The sequence below is a fragment of the Amborella trichopoda genome, chromosome 8 (assembly GCF_054954075.1).
Source record: "Amborella trichopoda isolate Santa Cruz 75 chromosome 8, AtrichopodaSantaCruz75HAP2 v2.0, whole genome shotgun sequence".
In the NCBI taxonomy this organism is placed as follows: Eukaryota; Viridiplantae; Streptophyta; class Magnoliopsida; order Amborellales; family Amborellaceae; genus Amborella; species Amborella trichopoda.
In genome coordinates this window covers 2056364-2075583 of record NC_142343.1, presented here as the reverse complement: position 1 = coordinate 2075583, position 19220 = coordinate 2056364, and the positions used below count along the sequence as shown (strand labels likewise).

The 19220-nt window shown below is 37.3% G+C and overlaps 2 protein-coding genes across 7 annotated transcripts; one reads left to right on the top strand and one right to left on the bottom strand.

Annotated features, from left to right (window-relative positions):
• Positions 1 to 7818: 7818 nt before the first annotated feature.
• LOC18437842 (Pentatricopeptide repeat (PPR) superfamily protein) lies at positions 7819 to 17895 on the top strand. Of its 4 annotated transcripts, none has more exons than XM_088873299.1 (6): positions 7819 to 10658; positions 10770 to 10853; positions 14763 to 15454; positions 16127 to 16251; positions 16379 to 16557; positions 16902 to 17895. In XM_088873299.1, exon 1 carries the CDS (start codon positions 8370 to 8372, stop codon positions 10449 to 10451), a length of 2082 nt encoding a protein of 693 aa, XP_088729425.1. In that variant the 5' UTR covers positions 7819 to 8369; the 3' UTR covers positions 10452 to 10658; positions 10770 to 10853; positions 14763 to 15454; positions 16127 to 16251; positions 16379 to 16557; positions 16902 to 17895. The 4 variants fall into 4 exon arrangements, with proteins under 4 accessions (XP_088729425.1, XP_088729423.1, XP_020524958.2 ...); XM_088873297.1 differs by having other exon boundaries at positions 16127 to 16267; XM_020669299.2 differs by lacking the exon at positions 14763 to 15454.
• On the bottom strand, positions 12202 to 17808 carry LOC18437843 (8-amino-7-oxononanoate synthase). Of its 3 annotated transcripts, none has more exons than XM_020669300.2 (3): positions 17032 to 17367; positions 16295 to 16529; positions 12202 to 12522 (listed from the first exon to the last, which is right to left on the bottom strand). In XM_020669300.2, exons 1-3 carry the CDS (start codon positions 17365 to 17367, stop codon positions 12515 to 12517), a joined length of 579 nt encoding a protein of 192 aa, XP_020524959.2. In that variant the 3' UTR covers positions 12202 to 12514. The 3 variants fall into 3 exon arrangements, with proteins under 3 accessions (XP_020524959.2, XP_020524960.1, XP_006848105.2); XM_020669301.2 differs by lacking the exon at positions 12202 to 12522 and adding an exon at positions 14918 to 15491; XM_006848042.4 differs by lacking the exon at positions 12202 to 12522 and having other exon boundaries at positions 15980 to 16529; positions 17032 to 17808.
• Positions 17896 to 19220: the final 1325 nt, after the last annotated feature.

The following is a 19220-nucleotide window of genomic DNA, read 5'->3' as shown; positions in this document are numbered from 1 at the left end:
TAGAGGCAAGGAACAACAAATCATGGTTTATTTTTAACCCTGGTTTGCGTTGGAGGTCAGGATTTTAGTTGGGAGTTTTCTTGGTATGTGTGGGGCTAGAGAGAGAGAGGAAGAGATTTTCTAGAGAGAGAGAGGGTAGAAGATGGGAGTTGGAGCGTTTAGAATCAAAGGCAATAGGGGTTTAGACTCTTCATTTATTGGCTTGTAGAGAGAGAATCCAAGGGTTTGGAGAGAGAGAGGGACCTGGCTTCTTAGCAAAATGGTGAAACTTGTGTGAGTTTTTGGGAAATTTTCTATAGAAATTCGGAAGAAAAAACAAATATAACAATTAGTACTTAGTGCTTGGCAGCTCGGCCATGCCAAGGACTCAACCTTTGGCCGGGTCGAGTTATTAAAGTTCAGTAAATCGGATGAAAAAAAAAAATGAAGAAATAAGAAAAGGAGAGAGAGAGGGGGATGAGATTTTTTTTATAGAGCTTTTTCATCTGAGAAAAAGAGCTGGGGCTTAATTGGTTAGCCCTAAATGATTTTTCGTCCGAAAAAAAGAGCCCGGTCTTAATTGGTTAGCCCTAAATGATTTGCAACACTGTCATATGCTCAATTCTACAAAGGGTAAGGATCCTCTCCCCTGTTCTGATTCACCCAAAAAAAGAGAGCTCCTTTAGCAAAAGAAGAAGATGCAAGAGGAAGATAGGGAGATGCAAGAGGAAGAGAGAGATTTATAGGTCGACTTTGTTCTCACCAAAATTTCAGAACCCCTCTCCTTTTCTCTCTTAACTCTCTCTCTTTAAAATTCCAGCTACGAAATATAATTTAGTCATGGATTTGTGTTATTTTTTTAGGTTTTTAAACATTTTTGTTTTAAATTTCTCGTGGGAGATATTGGTTGGGAGCTAATTAGTCACCCAACTCGCCTAGCCTTGGGGATGGACACATGGTAAGAGAAGAGAGAGAGAGAGATCTACAGAGAGAGAGTGATATAGAGAAGGGAGGGATATCTAGAGAGAGAGTGGGGGAGAGAGTAGATTTATGGAGAGAGAGATCTAGAGAGAGAGAGTGATATAGAGAAGGGAGGGATATCTAGAGAGAGAGAGTGGGGGAGAGAGTAGATTTATGGATTAGATGTGGGGATGGACACATGGTAGACATATTGGCACCAAAGAGTACCATCCATGAGAGAGAGAGAGAGAGAGAGAGAGAGAGAGATTTCCATCTTTTGATGGGTACACTCTTTACTTTAATCCATGCAGTAAAAAACCTATAGCAGTTTAGGGCTTAAATATTCATATTATCACCAACACAGGCAAAGAGAGAGAGGAAGAGAGAGAGAGGAAGAGAGAGAGGGGAAGAGAGAAGAGAGAGAATGAGCTGAGAGAGAGAGGAAGAGAGAGAATGAGCTGAGAGATAGAGAGAGAGTGCGCTAAAAAGTAAGCCAAAAAATGTCTTACCTGAGTCGGCCCTCTCTTGAGTCCTTGCCCCTCTCTCTCTATGTGCTATCATGGGGTCTGGTATCTGCACATAAAAATGAAAATGAGTAACAACAAGGTGTCATGTGTTTTTTATTAGGGTTTTCAATTGGAATACATACTAAGAAAAGGGTGGTGCCTCTTAGCAAAACCTTGGCCCTTAGATAACTTAAAAAACATCTTTATCCTATGGCACCCAAAAAATAAAAAATAAATAAATTATTTTAGGTTTTAAAATACGGTGATGTTCTAGTAGGCCGCGGCTCCATAGTAATTGGTAAAGTCGCACCTCAAAAAGCCTACCGGAAATGCAGTTTGGGTGCCGAAAACCCTTGTGATGACCTGCAAACTGATCTATGTTTCCAACGATAGGTTTTGAAGCTCTAAAGATAGTAAAGATATGGCAGATCTGTGAATACTTGAAATGGGTAGTAGTCTACAAATGAGTTATATCGTTTTAGTGTTTTTATTTTTTATATCCATAATTATCGAGGTAGAGATAATTGATTTGCAAGTTTTTTTAAATGTTGAAATAACGTTTTTCTGGCTGTTGGGTCTGTACATACAAAATACCTTCCCTTTATGTTTTGAAAGATGGAGTTAGAATGCCTTTATATGTAAAAATTAAAACTGTTATATCGCCAACAGGCCCAATCCGTTATGATATATAAAGGTATCTTAGAAGGGTAAAAGGGATTCCTCAAGGGGAAAACGGTCTTCTTTTTCTCTTAATATAACGGTCTCACCATACATAACGCTACTTTATGGGAGATATGAGTTGAGAGGGATTTTAACACAATAGGAAAAAATAGTATGTAAAATTTAAAAATAGAGATTTAGATAAGCATGGTATAAGAGGACATTTACTGCACAATGTGCATATCTAGCAGGTGTCAAATTATTTCAGTCGACGAATCAAATGACGACGCGTAGGATGTTAGAGTAAACGGGTCAGGTCTGGGTTAGGGTCCAAAAGAAACATGCATTTAGATTTTGTGAGCTGCTTGTCAAACACCCCCAAATTGTGACTATTGGATGGTCCACATTCACTGATAGAGAGGCATTCTCATCATTTTTTTTCTTGTGTGTGAGATTTTTCATTAAATTTTTTTTTATGTGCTTATATTTAGTGCACCTCTCTCCAAACTTTTAGCTCAAAATGAATTGTAAAAAAATAGAAGTATAGATGTGAAGACACCCCATTTTTAGAATTGGCATTTTCCTGGAATTTTTAATCTCAAAGCATAAAAAATGACCCCCTTGAATGCATAATAGGATCTTTAGACAAGTCTTTGAAGCCCTAGGGACCACATCAGCCAAGTACACCATAGGATACATTAAATCATAGTGAAATGGAATGATAACTGCCCCTCCCTCATCTGCCCACTACTCTCTTAAAAGGATTCAAGGTCTAGACGTCATATTTATTGTTTTCCATATCTACATAAACTTTGACTTGCTCCATTATGACATGAATATTTTATTTGGGCCCTTTAAGGAAGATTGCTAGGAGCTGGATGTTTTGTTTCATTTGCCATTTGTGGCAGATTGATTGTGAATTGAGTATCTAGATAAAGTACTATATAACCACCATGAGTAATGTAAGAGTGGCAACGGGCTGGGCCTAGGTCGGGCCCACTTTAGTCGAGTCAAGAATAAATGAAAAAAATATAGAAGAAAACAAAACAAGAGTTGGGTTGGGGCGCTCTGCACTGGTGTTGGTCCTAACCCGGCCCTCAGGCTGTAGCTTCTAACCCATGCCCTACTTTTTCAGGGGCCGGCCAACAGGCCCATTGCCAACCCTAGATACCAGTGAGTGTTGGGATGTCTAACTGTGAAGAAGTGCGTATTTGTTTGGATCGTCGTAAGTTTTGCTTACAATAGTGTTACAACAAATTCCAAGATATTTCACATTCTCACATTTGGAAGTTCATTTTTAGGCTTTTAGATTGTCTACTGTAATAATTAGAGCCTTTTGATTTTGATGAAATGTTCAAATTCAATGCTCACACGTGTCAGAATATGGAAGCAATTCCAATATCATATGCTATGCAAGTAAATATTGATCTCTTTTTTATTTTATTTTGGGGTAATTCAGTAGGGAAGACAAGCCCTACCTATTTTTTTCAAAGAATTACATGTTAAAGGTGTCAGCGGTAAGAATGGATACCACGATGTGACAAATAGATGTGGGGATGTTACCACCATGACCCCAGCCCCTTTCCAAGTCAATATTGAACCCACTGCATCCATATTGCATGACTATATCCAAAGGCGGTAGTCCAAAGCTCCCAAGAGGAACTTGATTTTCAGAAGGAAGTGATTAGAAGCGTTAAGAGAGGGCTAAGAAATGCAAGATCAAATGAAGATATTGAAGATGAGGATGTCGAAAAAATTGAAAATGAGGAGCTTAATTCTCAAAGTAGGGTAAAGCATGATTATGCAGTGCTGCTCAAGGAGACCATTAGGGATGCCGATCTCGTTAGGGATGTATTTCTTTTTGTGTTGTTTATGTAATGTGACTCCTACTTGTCTCTCTCTCTCTCTCTCTCTTTTGTATTTCCTTTCAAGTTTAATAGTTCATAGAGTAACTTTTGCATTCTTATGAGCAAAAAGAAGCCAAATTGGAATACAAATTTACAATCCAACCCATTTGTATTTTTAATGAATTATTGATGAATCATACAGTAGACAACTAAAACATGCAGTTTTCTCTTACCAAGTTATCAAACTGATTATTCTAGTTTTCCAGATTGGTTATCAAATAGGGTAAACTACTTGCACCTATTTTCCATATATTTCCAGAATCCCAAAGATTGTTAGGTATTCCTGGTGAATCTGTAAAAAAGTTATCAAACAGGGTAGGGTTTTTTGATGCCGGAATAATTTTTTTGGGAGGATATTTTATGTGTATAAAGTTGATACCGAATATAAACTTTTTCATTAATTAAAGAGTTTACTTTATTCGCCAAGTTAATAAAAAGGTTTACCATTATTAAGCTTTGGTAGGAAAATGGCTAAGAGAAAAAGAGACAAAACTAAAATACATCAAAAACTAGGTGGACAACATTAACAATACTTGTGTCATGAGAATAAAGGGGTTAGTTTTTATTTAATAAATAGAATGGTAGCTTATAGTTTATCCTAAAGTCTTTTTATTTTTAAGGTAACTGTCCTATATTCTTTCCAAGGACGGGGTCTGATTTTAATTTTGTGACACATATCTACCCCTTAACTGCACTTTAGTAGTATAGATATATTTTAAAGATAAGCTTGAAATACCTTCCATCGATGTGGGAATAAAAGGGAGTCCTATTGACATGGGAAAAAGAGTAGACGAAAGAGAGAAAAAAAAAATTAAGATCTAGTGGAGATAAAAAAGAGATCAAATTGTATACAAAGCTTTTGGGAAAAGAATCAGAGGAGAGAGCATTTTGGAGAAAAGAATTAGAGTAGCTCCAGGTCCTTCCCTACCAACATAACATCAACATACAAAGACAGCATTTTGATGCTTTTCTTGTAAATCTTAAGGGTGTGGTTTGCATAGGGTTAACACCTCAAAAAATCATAATAAGATGCACCTTTAAATAGTGTTGAAATTTGTTTTTCGATATTGAAAATTTTTGTGACAGTTTGAAACTTTATTCGCATACATAATTGCAAAATTTAAAGCTTAAAAAATAGTTTAGATCGAGAAGATCTATGAACACTTTAAAAAATCTTGCAAATTGACAGTCAATAAATACATAACAAGGTGGACTATTTCCAAGACTTGAAATCCATTGTTTCTCATGTGCATACATCTTCAGGTCGAGATGCTCTATTTGAAGATTTTTGGGCATTGAAAAGACCTTTTCTAGTGGATTTTTGACGTGCACTTTAATTTAGTTGTTTATGGCCTCGCCCTTATATAATTTTTTTCCAAATCTGGCTTTGTGGATTTGGATATACTACAAAACTTCGTAGCTTCTTGAGACCTCTTGAACCTTCAAACTTCAAGGTCAAAGGCTAAGGACTGCAAAACCTTTTGGTTAATTGATCTCCTCTAACAAGCCGCCATTCAAATTTTTCAAGAGTATGTGAGTTTGTTATCTCTCCTTCAAGAAGTCTATATTCCACAGCATGCATCACATGTAGTCATTTGGGAGATTGATCCACATGGGCGGTACTTGGTGAAGTATATGTATAACTATTGTTCCATGACCGTTGAAGATGGTCCATGCCTGAAATTGCCCACCATTTGGAAATGGCCTTTACCTTTGAAGGTTCAAGCCTTTCTATGGCAGGTGGTACAAGATAAGGTACTCACTATTGCCAATCTCATTAAAAGATGTAAGATTCTGCCTAATATTTATTTGTTGTGTAAGGACGATGCTAAAACAGGTCATCATCTATTTCTTCATTGTTCTTTCACCAACAAAATTTGGCGGCGGCTTATAAACTTGGGTTTGCTATGATGATGCCTGCGAAGGTGAAGGGGGTAATCTCAAATTTGTCGGTCAATATGCTTCCCAAAATTGGGGCAGTTATTTGGCAGAATGTGAGAGGTATGATTCTATGGGAAGTCTGGAAGGAAAGCAATCGGCAGGTGTTTGATGGAGAGAGTTTTGAAAAAAAAATAATTAGAGCGAGAAATAAGAGATAAAAAATAATTAGAGAAAGAAATAAGAGATAAATATTAAAAAATAATTGGAGAGATGATGAATAGATAAACATAAAAATAATTAGAGATGAAAAAGATACACAAAATGAGAAAAAGGGTTTACGGCATTCATATAACATGGGGTTAGTGTTTACGGTACTTAAAATGGCGTACAAGGGTCAGTGTAAGTTTATTAAATACCATATAAAATTCCCTAAGCATGACGGTACTTAAAGTACGTATAATATGCACTAACTATTATAGTAATACGACTATTGTGAAGGTCATTTTGGTTAAAAAAAATGAAAATTAGGAAAAATGGTGTAGATGAGACAAACAAAACTTTGAGGTTTTTTTTTCCAATTAAGCTTAAATTAAAGTATATTTGCTATAATTTCATTTTGGTAAAAAAAAAAAACCGAAATTGAGGAAAAAGGGTCCAGACGACATAAACAAAAGTTTTAGGTTTTTTCCAACAAGCTTAAATTAAGGTATATTTTCATAAATATACCTTAATTTAAGCGTAATTGGAAAGAAAATATACCTTAATTTAAGCTTAATTGGAAAGAAAATATACCTTAATTTAAGCTTAATTGGAAAAAAAAAATCCAAACTTTCGTTTATCTCGTCTACACCATTTGTTCTCATTTTCGTTTTTTATAGACCAAAATGACCTTCACGGTAGTGTAATACATATCATTTTATATACCGTGAAGCTAATTACAGTACTTTAAGTATCGTAAAAACTAAAATCCATTATACGACATTTTAAATATAGTAAAAACTAATCCATCTTATGCAGCACTTCAAATGCCGTAAATCATTTTTTCATTTTGTTTTTATTTATCTCTTTCATCTTTAATTATTTTTATGTTCATCTCTTTTTTCTCTCTCTAAATTTTTTTAATATTTATCTTTTATTTCTCTCTCTACAATCTCATCATCCTTTCGTTAGACATATCATATCCTCTGTTTTGCATAGCCAGTGTTTGATTACTCTCTCGAAGGAAACGATGATGAGATTAGAGAGAAAGAAGAGATAAAAATTAATTAGAGAGAGAAAGAAGAGATAAAAAATAATTAGAGAGAAAAAAAAGAGATAAATATTAAAAAGAATTAAAGAGAGAAGTAATAGTTAAACATAAAAAAAATTATAGATGAAAAAGATAAATAGAATGTTCAAAGAGAGATGAAAAAGATAAACAGAATGAGAAAAGGGTTTACGGCATTAGTATAACACAGTTAATGTTTACGGTACTTAAAATGAAATACAAAGAAGTGTAAGTTTATGGTACTTAAAATATACCATATAAAATTCCTTAAGTATTTTAAGTACCGTATAACATGCATTAATTATTATGATAATATGATTACCGTGAAGGTCATTTTGGTAAAAAAAAAAAATGGAAATGAGAAAAAAAAGGTGCAAACGAGATAAACAAAAGTTTTGTTTTTTTTTCAATTAAGCTTAAATCAAAGTATATTTACAATAATTTCCCTAAAGTGTTGTTAATATTATCTTAGAATCTATTTTCATATTTAATTATAAAATTTAAAAATTTAAAATTGGTTAAAATTAAGTAGATCTATAAACTTATAAAAATCTTGAAAATAAACAGTGATACTAAGTTGTAAAATACATTATTTTTTAGACTTAAAATCTTTTTATTTTTCATGATCATAGATGTCGATGGCGAGACGGAGTTTTTCAACATTAAAACATCCGTAGCAATTCATTATAAGGTTGCAAACTTATACAAACCTTTCACCCTTAATGTTTCTTTTCTAGAATGTTGATATTTCTCCTCATCTTTGGCCCGTTCTCTTCTCCTTTGTTGAATAAAAACTGGGGATCTGTCTCCGCCGGGAAACCTCCATCTCTCGCCGGGAAATTGTTGTTTCTCGGGAAACCTTTTATTCGTACCGGGAAGCTATTCATCAATACGAATCCGGCCAACCCATTTAGAATGGAAGAATGATTAGGCACTACGTTAATGCCCTAATGGCAAATCAGTAGCCGCCAAATCCACGGGAAAAGCTCCAGAATTTCGCCGGAAAATTGTCGTATTCACCGGAAAGCCACTTAACAGCGGAAGTTTGGAGTACCCATTCGCCAGAAAAGGACGACTTTGCTCCTGCGTTCCAAGGTACCAGAAAATTTTGCCATTGATGCCGGAAACTGCTTTTTTTTGTCGGAAAACAGATTATGTTCACCGGGAAGGGTTTTAGGAATATTTTTCGGGCAACCCATTTTGATTTTAATGGCTTACCAGCAAGGAATGAGGCCTCTCACGCCTGTCCATGTGCTAAAGCTTCTAAAAGCTGAGAAAACCCCTTCTTCTGCTCTTTCCATATTTGAATCTGCTACTCGAGAGCCAAATTATAAACATACACCTGCAATATTCAAGAAAATTATTGAGATACTTGGGCACTCGGGTTTTCTCTCTCCTCTTCCTCGTATCCTTGATCTTATAAAGCACGAAAGATGCAGGTGCTCAGAAGATTTGCCATTATCAGTCTTGAAAGTTTATGGAAAAGCTCGAATGCCTGACCTTGCCATGGATGTCTTCTTGAGGATGAATGAGATTTTTTGTTGCAGACCAGGTGTTCGATCTTTTAACACTTTGCTTAATGCTTTTGTTCAGACTGGGAATTGGGAAAGAGTGGAGTCTTTCTATAATTACTATCAAACAATGGGAATCCAGTCAAATTTGCAGACTTTTAATATTTTGATTAATGGGTTGTGCAAGAGGAAGCTTTTCGATAAGGCCAAAACTTTATTGGAGGAGATGCACAGCAAAGGGCTTGAACCTGATGGGTATAGTTACAGCGCTGTGATTAATGGGTACTGTAAAAATGGTGATGGTTCAGAGGGTTTGGCGGTATTTTATGAGATGGTGGAGAGAAATTGCAGGCCCGATGTTGTTTGTTATAACGTTTTGATTGATGGGTTGTTCAAGAATGGAAACTTTAACAAGGCTATGGAGTTATGGGGTGATATGTTGGGTGAGAGAGGATGCTCTCCCAATGTTGTTACATATAATTCGATGCTCAATGGCTTGTTTAAGGCTGGGAAGTTCAGCGAAGGAGTCGAGGTCTGGCGTTTAATGGTTAAGGACAAATGTAGGCCTGATACTTTCACTTACAGTACCTTGATTCATGGGCTCTCTGAGCAAGGTGATGTGCATGGTGCTGCTAAGGTTTATTCAGCCATGGTTGAGAATAAGCTTTTGCCCGATATTGTTACTTACAATTGCCTCATCAATGGCTATGGTAAATTGGGAATGGTTGATGGGGCTTTAGAGATTAAGGCCTCCATGGTTAAGAATGGATGCCTTCCTAATATATCTACTTATAACATATTGATAGGATGCCTAATTAAGAATAATAGAGTGGATGAAGCAATGGAAGTTTGGGAAAAACTTTCCATGAATAATTGCCAGCCTGATTCAACCACTTGTGGGGTTTTGATCCATGGATTATGCCAGATTGGGTATGTAAATAAAGCTGTGCGGTTATTAGAAGAGATGGAAGCGAGAGAAACCAAAGTTCTTGATGTGTTTGCCTATTCTTCCATGGTAAGTAGTTTATGTGGTGAAGGGAGACTAGAAGAAGCAACCCATATTTTGTACAAGATGGCTCAAAATGGTTGTTCTCCAAATTGTCACACTTACAATTCTTTGATCAATGGTTTTTGCCGGTCCTTGAGGCTTGGAGATGCGAATAGGATATATAAGGAGATGGTTAATAGTGGCTGTCCTCCTACTATTGTCACATACAACACGCTGATAAATGGGTTCTGTAAAGCTGGAAAATTCAGTGAGGCATCTGAATTTCTTAAAGAGATGATAGGAAAAGGTTGGAAACCTGACATGGTCACCTATAGTTCATTAATGGATGGGCTTTTTGGCACTGGAAAGGTTAAAGAAGCTCTAAAATTGTGGAAACAAGTGTCATTGAATCGGGTTTGCAAGCCCGATGTTATGATGCACAATATTTTGATACATGGGCTCTGCAATGCCGGGAAATTAGAAGAGACGTTGCAGGTTCTTGTTCAGATGAGGCAAAAGAGCTGTAAGCCCAACCTAGTAACCTATAACACTCTGATGGATGGGTTTTACAAAGTGGGTGACTTTGAAAAGGCTACCAAGATTTGGAATGAGATATTAGAAGATGGGCTTTTGCCTGATATTATCTCTTATAATGCTGCTATCAATGGTCTTTGCACCTGGAACAAGATGCCTGAGGCCATGGATGCCCTTGAAGATGCCTTGAGGAAGGGGATTGTACCCTCTTCAATTACTTGGAATATACTTGTCAGGGCAGTAATTAAGCCCCTTTGAATGCACATATGTGTTTTTTTCTTTCACCGAGAGGTTTACTAGTGATCTCTCTTATCATATGCTCGTGGAGAAGGAAGAATGTGACTCTTGGACTGCCTTGGAGAAGCAACCATGGTCATTGAGTTACATAAGCTGAGAAATTTATGCCACAGCTGTCAAGGCTGGATAGAAAGAAGGATGGAAATTCTAAGTGAACCATTTGTGCTTGTAAGTTGTTAAATTCCCACTTGAGTAAGCTATCTGTGTAGATGGTTTTGGATTTTTATGTATAGAATCATCGGGTGCGATGCTAGCTACTTTTTTTGTTTCCTTTCCCAGGTACCTTTAGAGGCTTAGCTATGTGAACAGAGGTTTGTTTGAGGTCTCCAAAGTTTGATTGCTATCCATGCAAAAGGATAGCAGGTATGAATAAATTTTCTAGCGTTCATGTACCATTGCTATGATATTCTGAATAGAATGTTTTATTCTCCTTGTGGGTAGCATGTTTTATTCTCCTTGTGGGGTAGTATTTGGATGGGCTGCATTCTTTATTTTTGTGATGCATTATGTCCTTATAAAGATAACTTATTAGGATGCCTTTCTCTTGGTTGTAACTACAATAAACATGTATTTGTGGATGACTATAATGTTGGTTCTGCTCGAACTAGAATAATGACATTGTTTTTCTATTTTTCTAACCCCTATAGTTAAATGTGAACGATGTAGTGTAGATTTTTATGCTTCTCTGTCTAAAGGAATAACCATTTCTTTCACTTATTTGGTTCTATCATTGACAGCATAGTCAATCTAGATCGGCCTCTTTTTTTTCCAACAAATATATATACTAAAAGGCAATAAACAGTGGGTGCAGTTTGTACAGAGCCGTTCCTTTTTAACGACAAATATATATACTAGAAGGCAATAAGCAAAGGGTGCAGTTTGTATAAAGCTGAGGCCCTAAACAATCAAAGTAAAGCGCACCTTCAAATAATGTCGAGAAATGTGGTTTCACTAATGGAAATCTTTGTGATAGCTTTAAAATATATTTTCATCTCTAATTATAAAAATTAAAGCTTCAAAAATAGTGTAGATCAAGCAGATCTATGAAAACTTGAAAATTAATGGTCCAAAAATGCATTACAAGATGCACTATTTCTAAAACTTGAAATCCATTTTTTCTCACTTCCATGCATGTTGAGGTCGAGATGATTAATTGAGGATATTTGGGCATCGAAACAACCTTTTCTATTGAAAATTTTGAGTTGTGCCCTACTTTGATTGTTGAAAGCCTTGCGCTTATATAAACTTTTTCTATAAACAAATATATATACTTCAGATTAAAAAAAACAAAAACAATTATATATACAAAACGAAAAAGATAAAAATAAAAACAGAGAGCTGTGCCACCTTTTCAATGCATGAGCGTTAAAATGACCAGATCAAACAATGACTGGGCAACCACATCCAAGCGTAAGTTATAACATGGAGCTTCACTACGTCCGCCAATTGACATCTTCCCTGACTAGTGCTGACAATTCTAGTTGAGTAACTACAGTCTGAAATATCATTGACGAATTTGATCAATTCTTCATTGACATGCATAATCCTTATTGATCACCAAAGTTGCATGAGCTGGTTCAGAATTCAGAGTCATTTGAGCCTCTGCCTCAAAGTTGGTTGACTGTTACTAGAAGGTAGAACTTGGTCTCATGATTCAGCTATGCAACTCTTGAGAAAATATTAGGCCTTGTTTCCCTATGTATATGTAGAATTTTGTTGAGAATGTTGACTGTTATATATAATAGAGAAGAGTACAAGGAGGAGAGAGGGAGAGGGGCTATCCACAGTCGGATAGCAGAGTTACAGGGGGGAGAGAGAGAAGTGCTATCCACTACGGATAGCTAGAAAAAGCTAGTAGGAGCTAAAAACAGTGCGGGTACAATATGCAGGATAAGAGAGAAGCCTCTAGAATGGCTATTACAGAACTGGAACCCCACTTGGAGAGGTGTCAAATATCTTCACCGCGGGCTGCTGCTTTCGCCATGGCATCTGCGACATGGTTTACCTCCCTCTCCATTGGACGGTCAGTCCCCTGCATAGGTGTAAGATTTCATCAAAGATATAGTTTAAGACCGAAGGGATAGAGAAGGGATGTTTGGCCCAAGCAATGATGTTCTTTGAGTCGCCTTCTATGATAAAAGGCGAGTTTGAGAAGGGTTGAATCAATCTAATTCCCTCTAACAGCGAGGTAGCTTCTGCCTCCATTGAGTCCAAATGGCCTACTAACTTGGTGGTCGAAGCTACCGTGGATCCGGCGTGGTTCTTAGAACAGCTCCTATTCCTGATGTGCCTAAAGAGCATCCATCGAAGTTGAGCTTAAGATGGCACTGGGGTGGAGGTTGCCAGTGTGAAGCTCTAGGAATTTTCCTCGTGGAATAGTGCAGAAGAGTATTCCAGTTTTGGTGGAAGGCTGTAGCTGAGACACCTTGGGAAAGTTTGTGATTTGTGGCCCCGAAGACTACCCGAGCCTTGATTTTAGAGAAAACAAGAGATGGTGTTTCTAGTTCCCCCCGAAAGATTCTGTTGTTTCGTTCTATCCAAAGAGCCCAGACAGTTGCCGCGATCATAGTTTTCCATAGAAAGATCCCAGCCTTGGGCCAGGGATATGGTTCGAAGGCTCTGAGTACTGAGGGTACCTATTTGGGTAGAACCCACTGCATGCTGAAGAGAGAAAGGATCTTCCCCCACTTCGAATGCAAACAGGCAGGAGAGGAACAAGTGGGAATTTGCCTCCTCCTCGTTGAGGCACAAAGAACGTCTGTTTGGGAGGGAGAACCCTCTTCGCTGCAGATGGTCAACAGTAAGAACTTTAGAATGAAGTGCAACCCACATGAAAAGTTTCAGTCTTGGAGGCGCCAGGGAGGTCCAAGCTTGGTTGACAAAAGAGGTGGGGTTTAAAGGAAAGTTAGGTGGTTGGGATATGAAAGAGTAGAGAGAGGATACTGAAAAGACCCCTGAGGCAGCAGGTGCCCAGATGATTTTGTCTCACCGTGGTGTAGAAAGAAATAAGAAGCCAAGGTATGGGCTAATTTTAAGAACGATGAGAACTCAAGGTCCTAAAGGTCTCTTCTGAAAAAAGGATTCCAGGACATTGAACTGTCCGCAAGATTCAACTCTTCTACTATGAAAGCATTTTGGTGATGTGCCAAGCAGAAGAGTTCCGGATACTGGTCTTTAAGAGGCTGATGACCTATCCAAGGATCCGACTAGAATCGAATCTTGTTCCCCCCTTTAGCTTGGAATTCGATCCCTCTGGAGAACGTGGTAAGATTTAGTGATAGACTTCCAGATCCCGGATGCCTGCCCTGGGATAAGATTTAAGCTCTGGTAGCCAAGGGGTATATGGGATGTGGTATTTAAACCTAAGTATGTCTACCCACAGATGACCCGTAGGGTCAACTGTCTCCATCACCACTTACCGAGAAGGGCAATATTTTGTTGCCTTAGGTTCTGATCCCCAGACCACCCAGCCTCTTTGGTAAACAAAGCTTATCCCAGGCCAAGAGATGGAATTTGTGATTACAAGCGTCCCCAGCCCAAAAGAATCTACGAATGAGCTTCTCGATTCTTTGTGCTACGGCTATAGGCATGCTGAAAAGGGACATCTGGTAAATGGGGATGTTTGCTAAAGTGGATTTGATAAGAGTAAGTCTGCCTGCTGGTGAAAGGAACCTCCCTTTCCATCCAGCGAATTTGTGGTCAACTTTGTCCAAGATGTTTGACCAAAGCTTCTTTGGTTTACCTACACAAAGGGGTTGTCCTAGGTAGGTAGAGCGAAGTTCATCGGCCTCGCAACCCCAACTATCTGAAAAACAATCAGGTATGTAGAATTTGTTGACGGGATTAAGAAACAATCAGTCATTTGCCAATCCGCTGCAAGTTCACCCAATCAGTATGGATGTTCTTGGATCTACTTAGAATATCATGGTACTGAGAATAAACTAGTCATGTCATTGAATAACTTTTATATGTTTTGCTCAGGTCCTGGGTAGGGACCCTTTTTACTTGTAATAACTCCCTTTTCTGGGAGCACTGCTTGTAACACGCGTAGTTTTCAATAATACAATGTTAACATTCTCAAAAAAGAAGAAGAAGATATGTTTGAAAACAACAATATATTTATATTTTTCTTGAGAAACTAACAAATTTGTCACTTATTGGACGATGCATAAGAAGGGCCAAGGAGAACATTTTCCTTTTTGAGTGGGAGGCCCTGATTTTTCCTTTTCTTATTTTCTAATGTTATTTATTTGTTTCTTTTAAATTGTTCAGGAACAAATTACTGGAAAGTATACCCGAATCCAATAGGGTATCATATGGTACTTCAAAGTGGTCTTCTACCATTATTTCCTGGCAATTGACTGTCAAGATTAACGGTTTTTTGTTAGAATGTTAACTTTGTATTAAAGAAATGTAAAAGTACAAAATTGCAGCCTGAAAGTTTGGGAGCTATATGCAACAAAAAATAGGCTCCCCTCAAGGGAGCACTGTACAAAAATCCTAAGGGGTAGAAGTGGAAAGAAGAGGGGGCACTCCACTCGCAACAGGAAAGAGTTGGGGCTACAGAAAATTACTGTCACCTGACTAGTAGCACCTTGTGCAGTGAGGGAGTCTGCATGAGAGTTACATTCACGCCACACGTCTCCAAGGGACAAGGAGATCCAAACATGTGTGCTAGAGACAAGGGATATGTAGCAGAGCCAAATGCCCAGCATATTACATTTTTTGAGTCGCCTTCGATCATCAGGGTTTAAGACCAATTGCACTCGAAGAGTCTTAAGGTCTTCAAGGAGAGCAAGGGCCTCAGCAGAGTGGGAATAGAAGTGACCAATAGGTTTGGAATATGAAGTGAGGATTGTGCCTTCCTGATTTCTAAAAAGACCACCAATACCAGGCGGGCTGGGGTTGCCTAGGGAGCAAACGACTTTTGGAGCACCATATCACATACTCCACATCGGATTAAGGTATGCCTTCACATTGGAATATTGTAAAGCCTGAAGGCTGCAATAATATATAGAAAATATGTTAAAGCACCTAGTCAAAAAGTCGTTTACGACGTTGGAAACAGCATCTGAATCACATACTTTGGCAATGATAGATAGATTGTCAAGACCCCATCTGATGCAAAAGCAAACTACAGGCTTGATGTATCAAGCCCCAAGAACAAGATCACACTTGGGGTTTATTTATCATGCCAAATTTTGGAAAACTTTCTATTTCCAGATTATATATAATATTCCGTTAAAATTATTTACATCTGCTTGAAATATCTAACATTCGGTCCTGTATCTCTCTCGTCTTCACTTCTAGAACATCTTACTGTATTCTTATCATATTTCTCTTTCTTATTAGCTTCTTTAGTATCTTACTCTCTTCTTTTTCCTCACTTCTTTGGTTCCTTAATATGATACTCTCATTTGTTCGGTCTGGCTTGGAGTATCAAACCTTCTTAGGATAATATACTTGGGACTTAATTGTATCTTACCCGATTTTGGGGAGAACCTTCAAAATCTCATAGTGTATATAACATAATTTATATTAGCATCGATATCTTACATTCTAATATTCTCAACTCTCATTTTGGCTTCCCTAATCTTCTCTCTCTGTTTCTTCTTCAATCTCTTCTGGCTTTATAGGTTCAGATGACATCGTCTGTTCATACAAGAACTGAGCGAGTAAGGCCAAGAGCACGGCCCCAAGGAAAGAAGCTTTTCTCCAATCCAATTTGGGAAAGGAGCTTACATAATCCACAACGGAAAGAGTGAGCAAACCAAGAAGTAATAAATAGATGTTTTTTCTGATACCCATTTGTGTGCTTTTACTCGTAACTTCTTTGAGTTTCTGCACTTCCTCTTTAGCTTTAGCTCTCTGAAATTCCTGTCTCTCAGGTGCAGCTTTTCCCAGGCTCTTGAAGAAGAGGCCGTCATTTCGATCCTTCTCCATCTGTTCTTCAAAGTCAGCCAATTCTCTCTCACTCCTCTCTATCTCTGCCTTGTTTGAGCCCATTGATTCTTCAAAGGCCCTCAAGTTCTGCATTATCTGGCCATGGCAGTTTGAGAGAAACTCAGTAAGTAATCTGAACTTTTTGAGTTTGAATTTGCCGACTAAACTTCAGCTAAACTCGATCTTAGAGAAATAAAGCTTTTTGATAAAAGAAAATTTCAATAATTGTTTTGAATATATGTATCTCTGTGAACCGTTGGCTCGGTGTTGGATTTGAAAAACTGAACTATACTTCTTTTGCTAAAACCTGAGGGTGTAACAAAAGGCATAGATGCTAATTGCTAGTCCGATGTCCAGCTTTTGTCAGAAATTTGTAAAATTTGGAATCTCTCTCTCTTTCTCATTCATTTGGACTCTCTCTCTCTCTCTCTCTCTCTCTCTCTCTATGTTGTGCTTGCATAACTTCAGGATCAGTGAGTTCCTCCCAACTCCATTGGCACTACAACGTACTAGTTGATATTACAGCTCAATTGACAAAACCCATATCCTTCCGGGACCAAAACTACCAGTTTCCCAGCTATCTGAACCAGAAACCAACCCTTTCTTCTGCTTGGTCAAGTCCCTTGAGTGTATCTTCAGCAATGGCATCAAATTCAGTATTGGCTTCCTCTGCAAATTGCGTGAGATAAGCCGACCTCTCATCAAGATAATCAGTGAGTCTCACTTTCTGAGCTTGAAGATGTGCAATCTTTGCAAGCAAATCCTGCGTTTTCTCGTCTCCTTCTGGGTTTTGGGGCGACGAGCCTGTGTCATTGGAGCTGCAGGCAACGAGCACACGAGTTCTTTTCCTTTGGTTTGATATTCTGGAATGTCTGGGGGGAGATGATGGATTTGTGTAGGGGAAGGAGCTGAGTATGGGCTTCACTGTGGTCATCTCTCTCTCTTTCTCTCTCTCTAACACACACAGAGGCAGACAATCTATCTCTCTTTCTCTCTCATTGGTTCAAGGAGAGGAGTTGATAATGGCATTGACTCTGTTCATCTCTTGACTGAGAGTTGAGACACTGTTGGTTTGGTTAACAGAAGTGCTCTCTCTCTCTCTCTCTCTCTCTCTCTCTGTGTTTTGATCAACAGAAGTGGATGAAGATGGGCTTGAATGTGTACTCTCTCTCTCTCTAGAGAGCCACCAAGGATTTTGGTTATCTGGTCACTGTTTTTTTAAGACACTAAAAAATTGTCCATGTGAGGGAGGATAATGTTTTGGGGAGGATTACATATATGCCCCCAGTGGTCGGGAAGGATTACATCTCTACCCACGAGGGCAACTTATTTGGATTTTGGGAAATAAATCTCGGTCCCCAATGTGTAGAAATCCTTGTTTGCGAAAGACATGCCACGGAAAAGAAAATATCTTCTTTGGACAAATTAATCCCTCATATTATTACTACCCCATTTTACAACATGTGATTCTCTCTCTCTCTAAATTTTTTCCATGCGATTGTTGTACAAGTATCTCTCTCTCTAAAATTTTAGAACTTTTAATCTCTCTCTCACTCTCGAAGTGAACAAAAAAGTGCTGGTTGCTTTTTGCTTTTACATACTGTAGTGGATGGGGGCTTTTCTTTTAAAAAATAGGGAAAATATAATTCGAGGATGCAACCCTTTAAAAAATCATTTGAGGTGTGAAATTATCCCTATTAATGAGGTCATATATATACTTTTTTTGGGGGGAGAAAGTTGGTTAAAATAAGAGTTAGGCTTTATAGGAAAAAAAAAGTAAAGTAAAGCTTCACTTCAAAACTCATCGAAAATTATAGTTTGTGTTGGAAATGCAAATTTGATTATCTCGACGTTGATCATTATGGTTGTGAAAACAAATAAAAGTTTAAATTCTAAAAATAGTGTATATTATTACACATTATTTATTCCGTTTATTTTCAAGTGTTTATAGATTTATGAAATTGTATCATTTTTTGATATATAAATTTGAAAATATATTATTATTATTATTATTATTAATTTACGGGGAAAAAGTTTATATAAGGTTCCAATTTAAAAATGTAGAATTAATACGCATCTTAAAAATCCATAAAAGGTTGTTTTAATATTGAAAAACTCTTCAATTGATTGTCTCGACATTGAGATTTATAAATATGTATATATATAAAAAAAAAAGGGATATTGAGTCCTAAAAATAATACATCTTGCAATATATTATCTAAACTGTCTATTTTCAAGATTTCCGTATGTTTATAGATTTATTTGATTTAACTATTTTTAAATTTTAAATTTTATAATTAAATGTAAAAATAGATTCTAAAACGATCCTAAGAATTTTTATATCAAATTTTACATGTTATGATAAAATTTGGGGTTACGTTGTAATTGGATTGTTTAAGGTTGCAGCTTGCAACCTCAATAGAAACCACACCCTTATTTATGTAAGTCATTTACAATCTGTTCTATATTTGTTCGAAATTGTTTTGATTATTAGTTTTCCAAACTCTCTCTCTTCCAAAGTCTCTCTCTCATGGAAGAAAAAAAAAACAATATAATTCAGATATAAAGACAACCGAGTTGCTCTCTCTCTCTCTCATCTTCCCTCACTCACAGCAAAACAACACTACAAATTCACTCACACATGTAAGGGCAAACAGCACTACAAATTTCCGATTTAACCAATGACATTTTCTTTTTTGGTGGATCCTCAATTTATCTAGAATATCACTTTTCTGCAAGGGTGTAAATGGGTCCGGGTAGACCCAAACCTACCTGGTTCTATGTTAG

Coding starts and splice junctions, on each gene's coding strand:
- LOC18437842 (XM_020669299.2), top strand. CDS start 8,370: ATGGCTTACCAGCAAGGAATGAGGCCTCTCACGCCTGTCCATGTGCTA.
- LOC18437843 (XM_006848042.4), bottom strand. CDS start 17,367: ATGACCACAGTGAAGCCCATACTCAGCTCCTTCCCCTACACAAATCCA. Junction 16,530..17,031: donor TTGACCAAGCAGAAGAAAGG/GTTGGTTTCTGG, acceptor TGCCATGGCCAG/ATAATGCAGAACTTGAGGGC.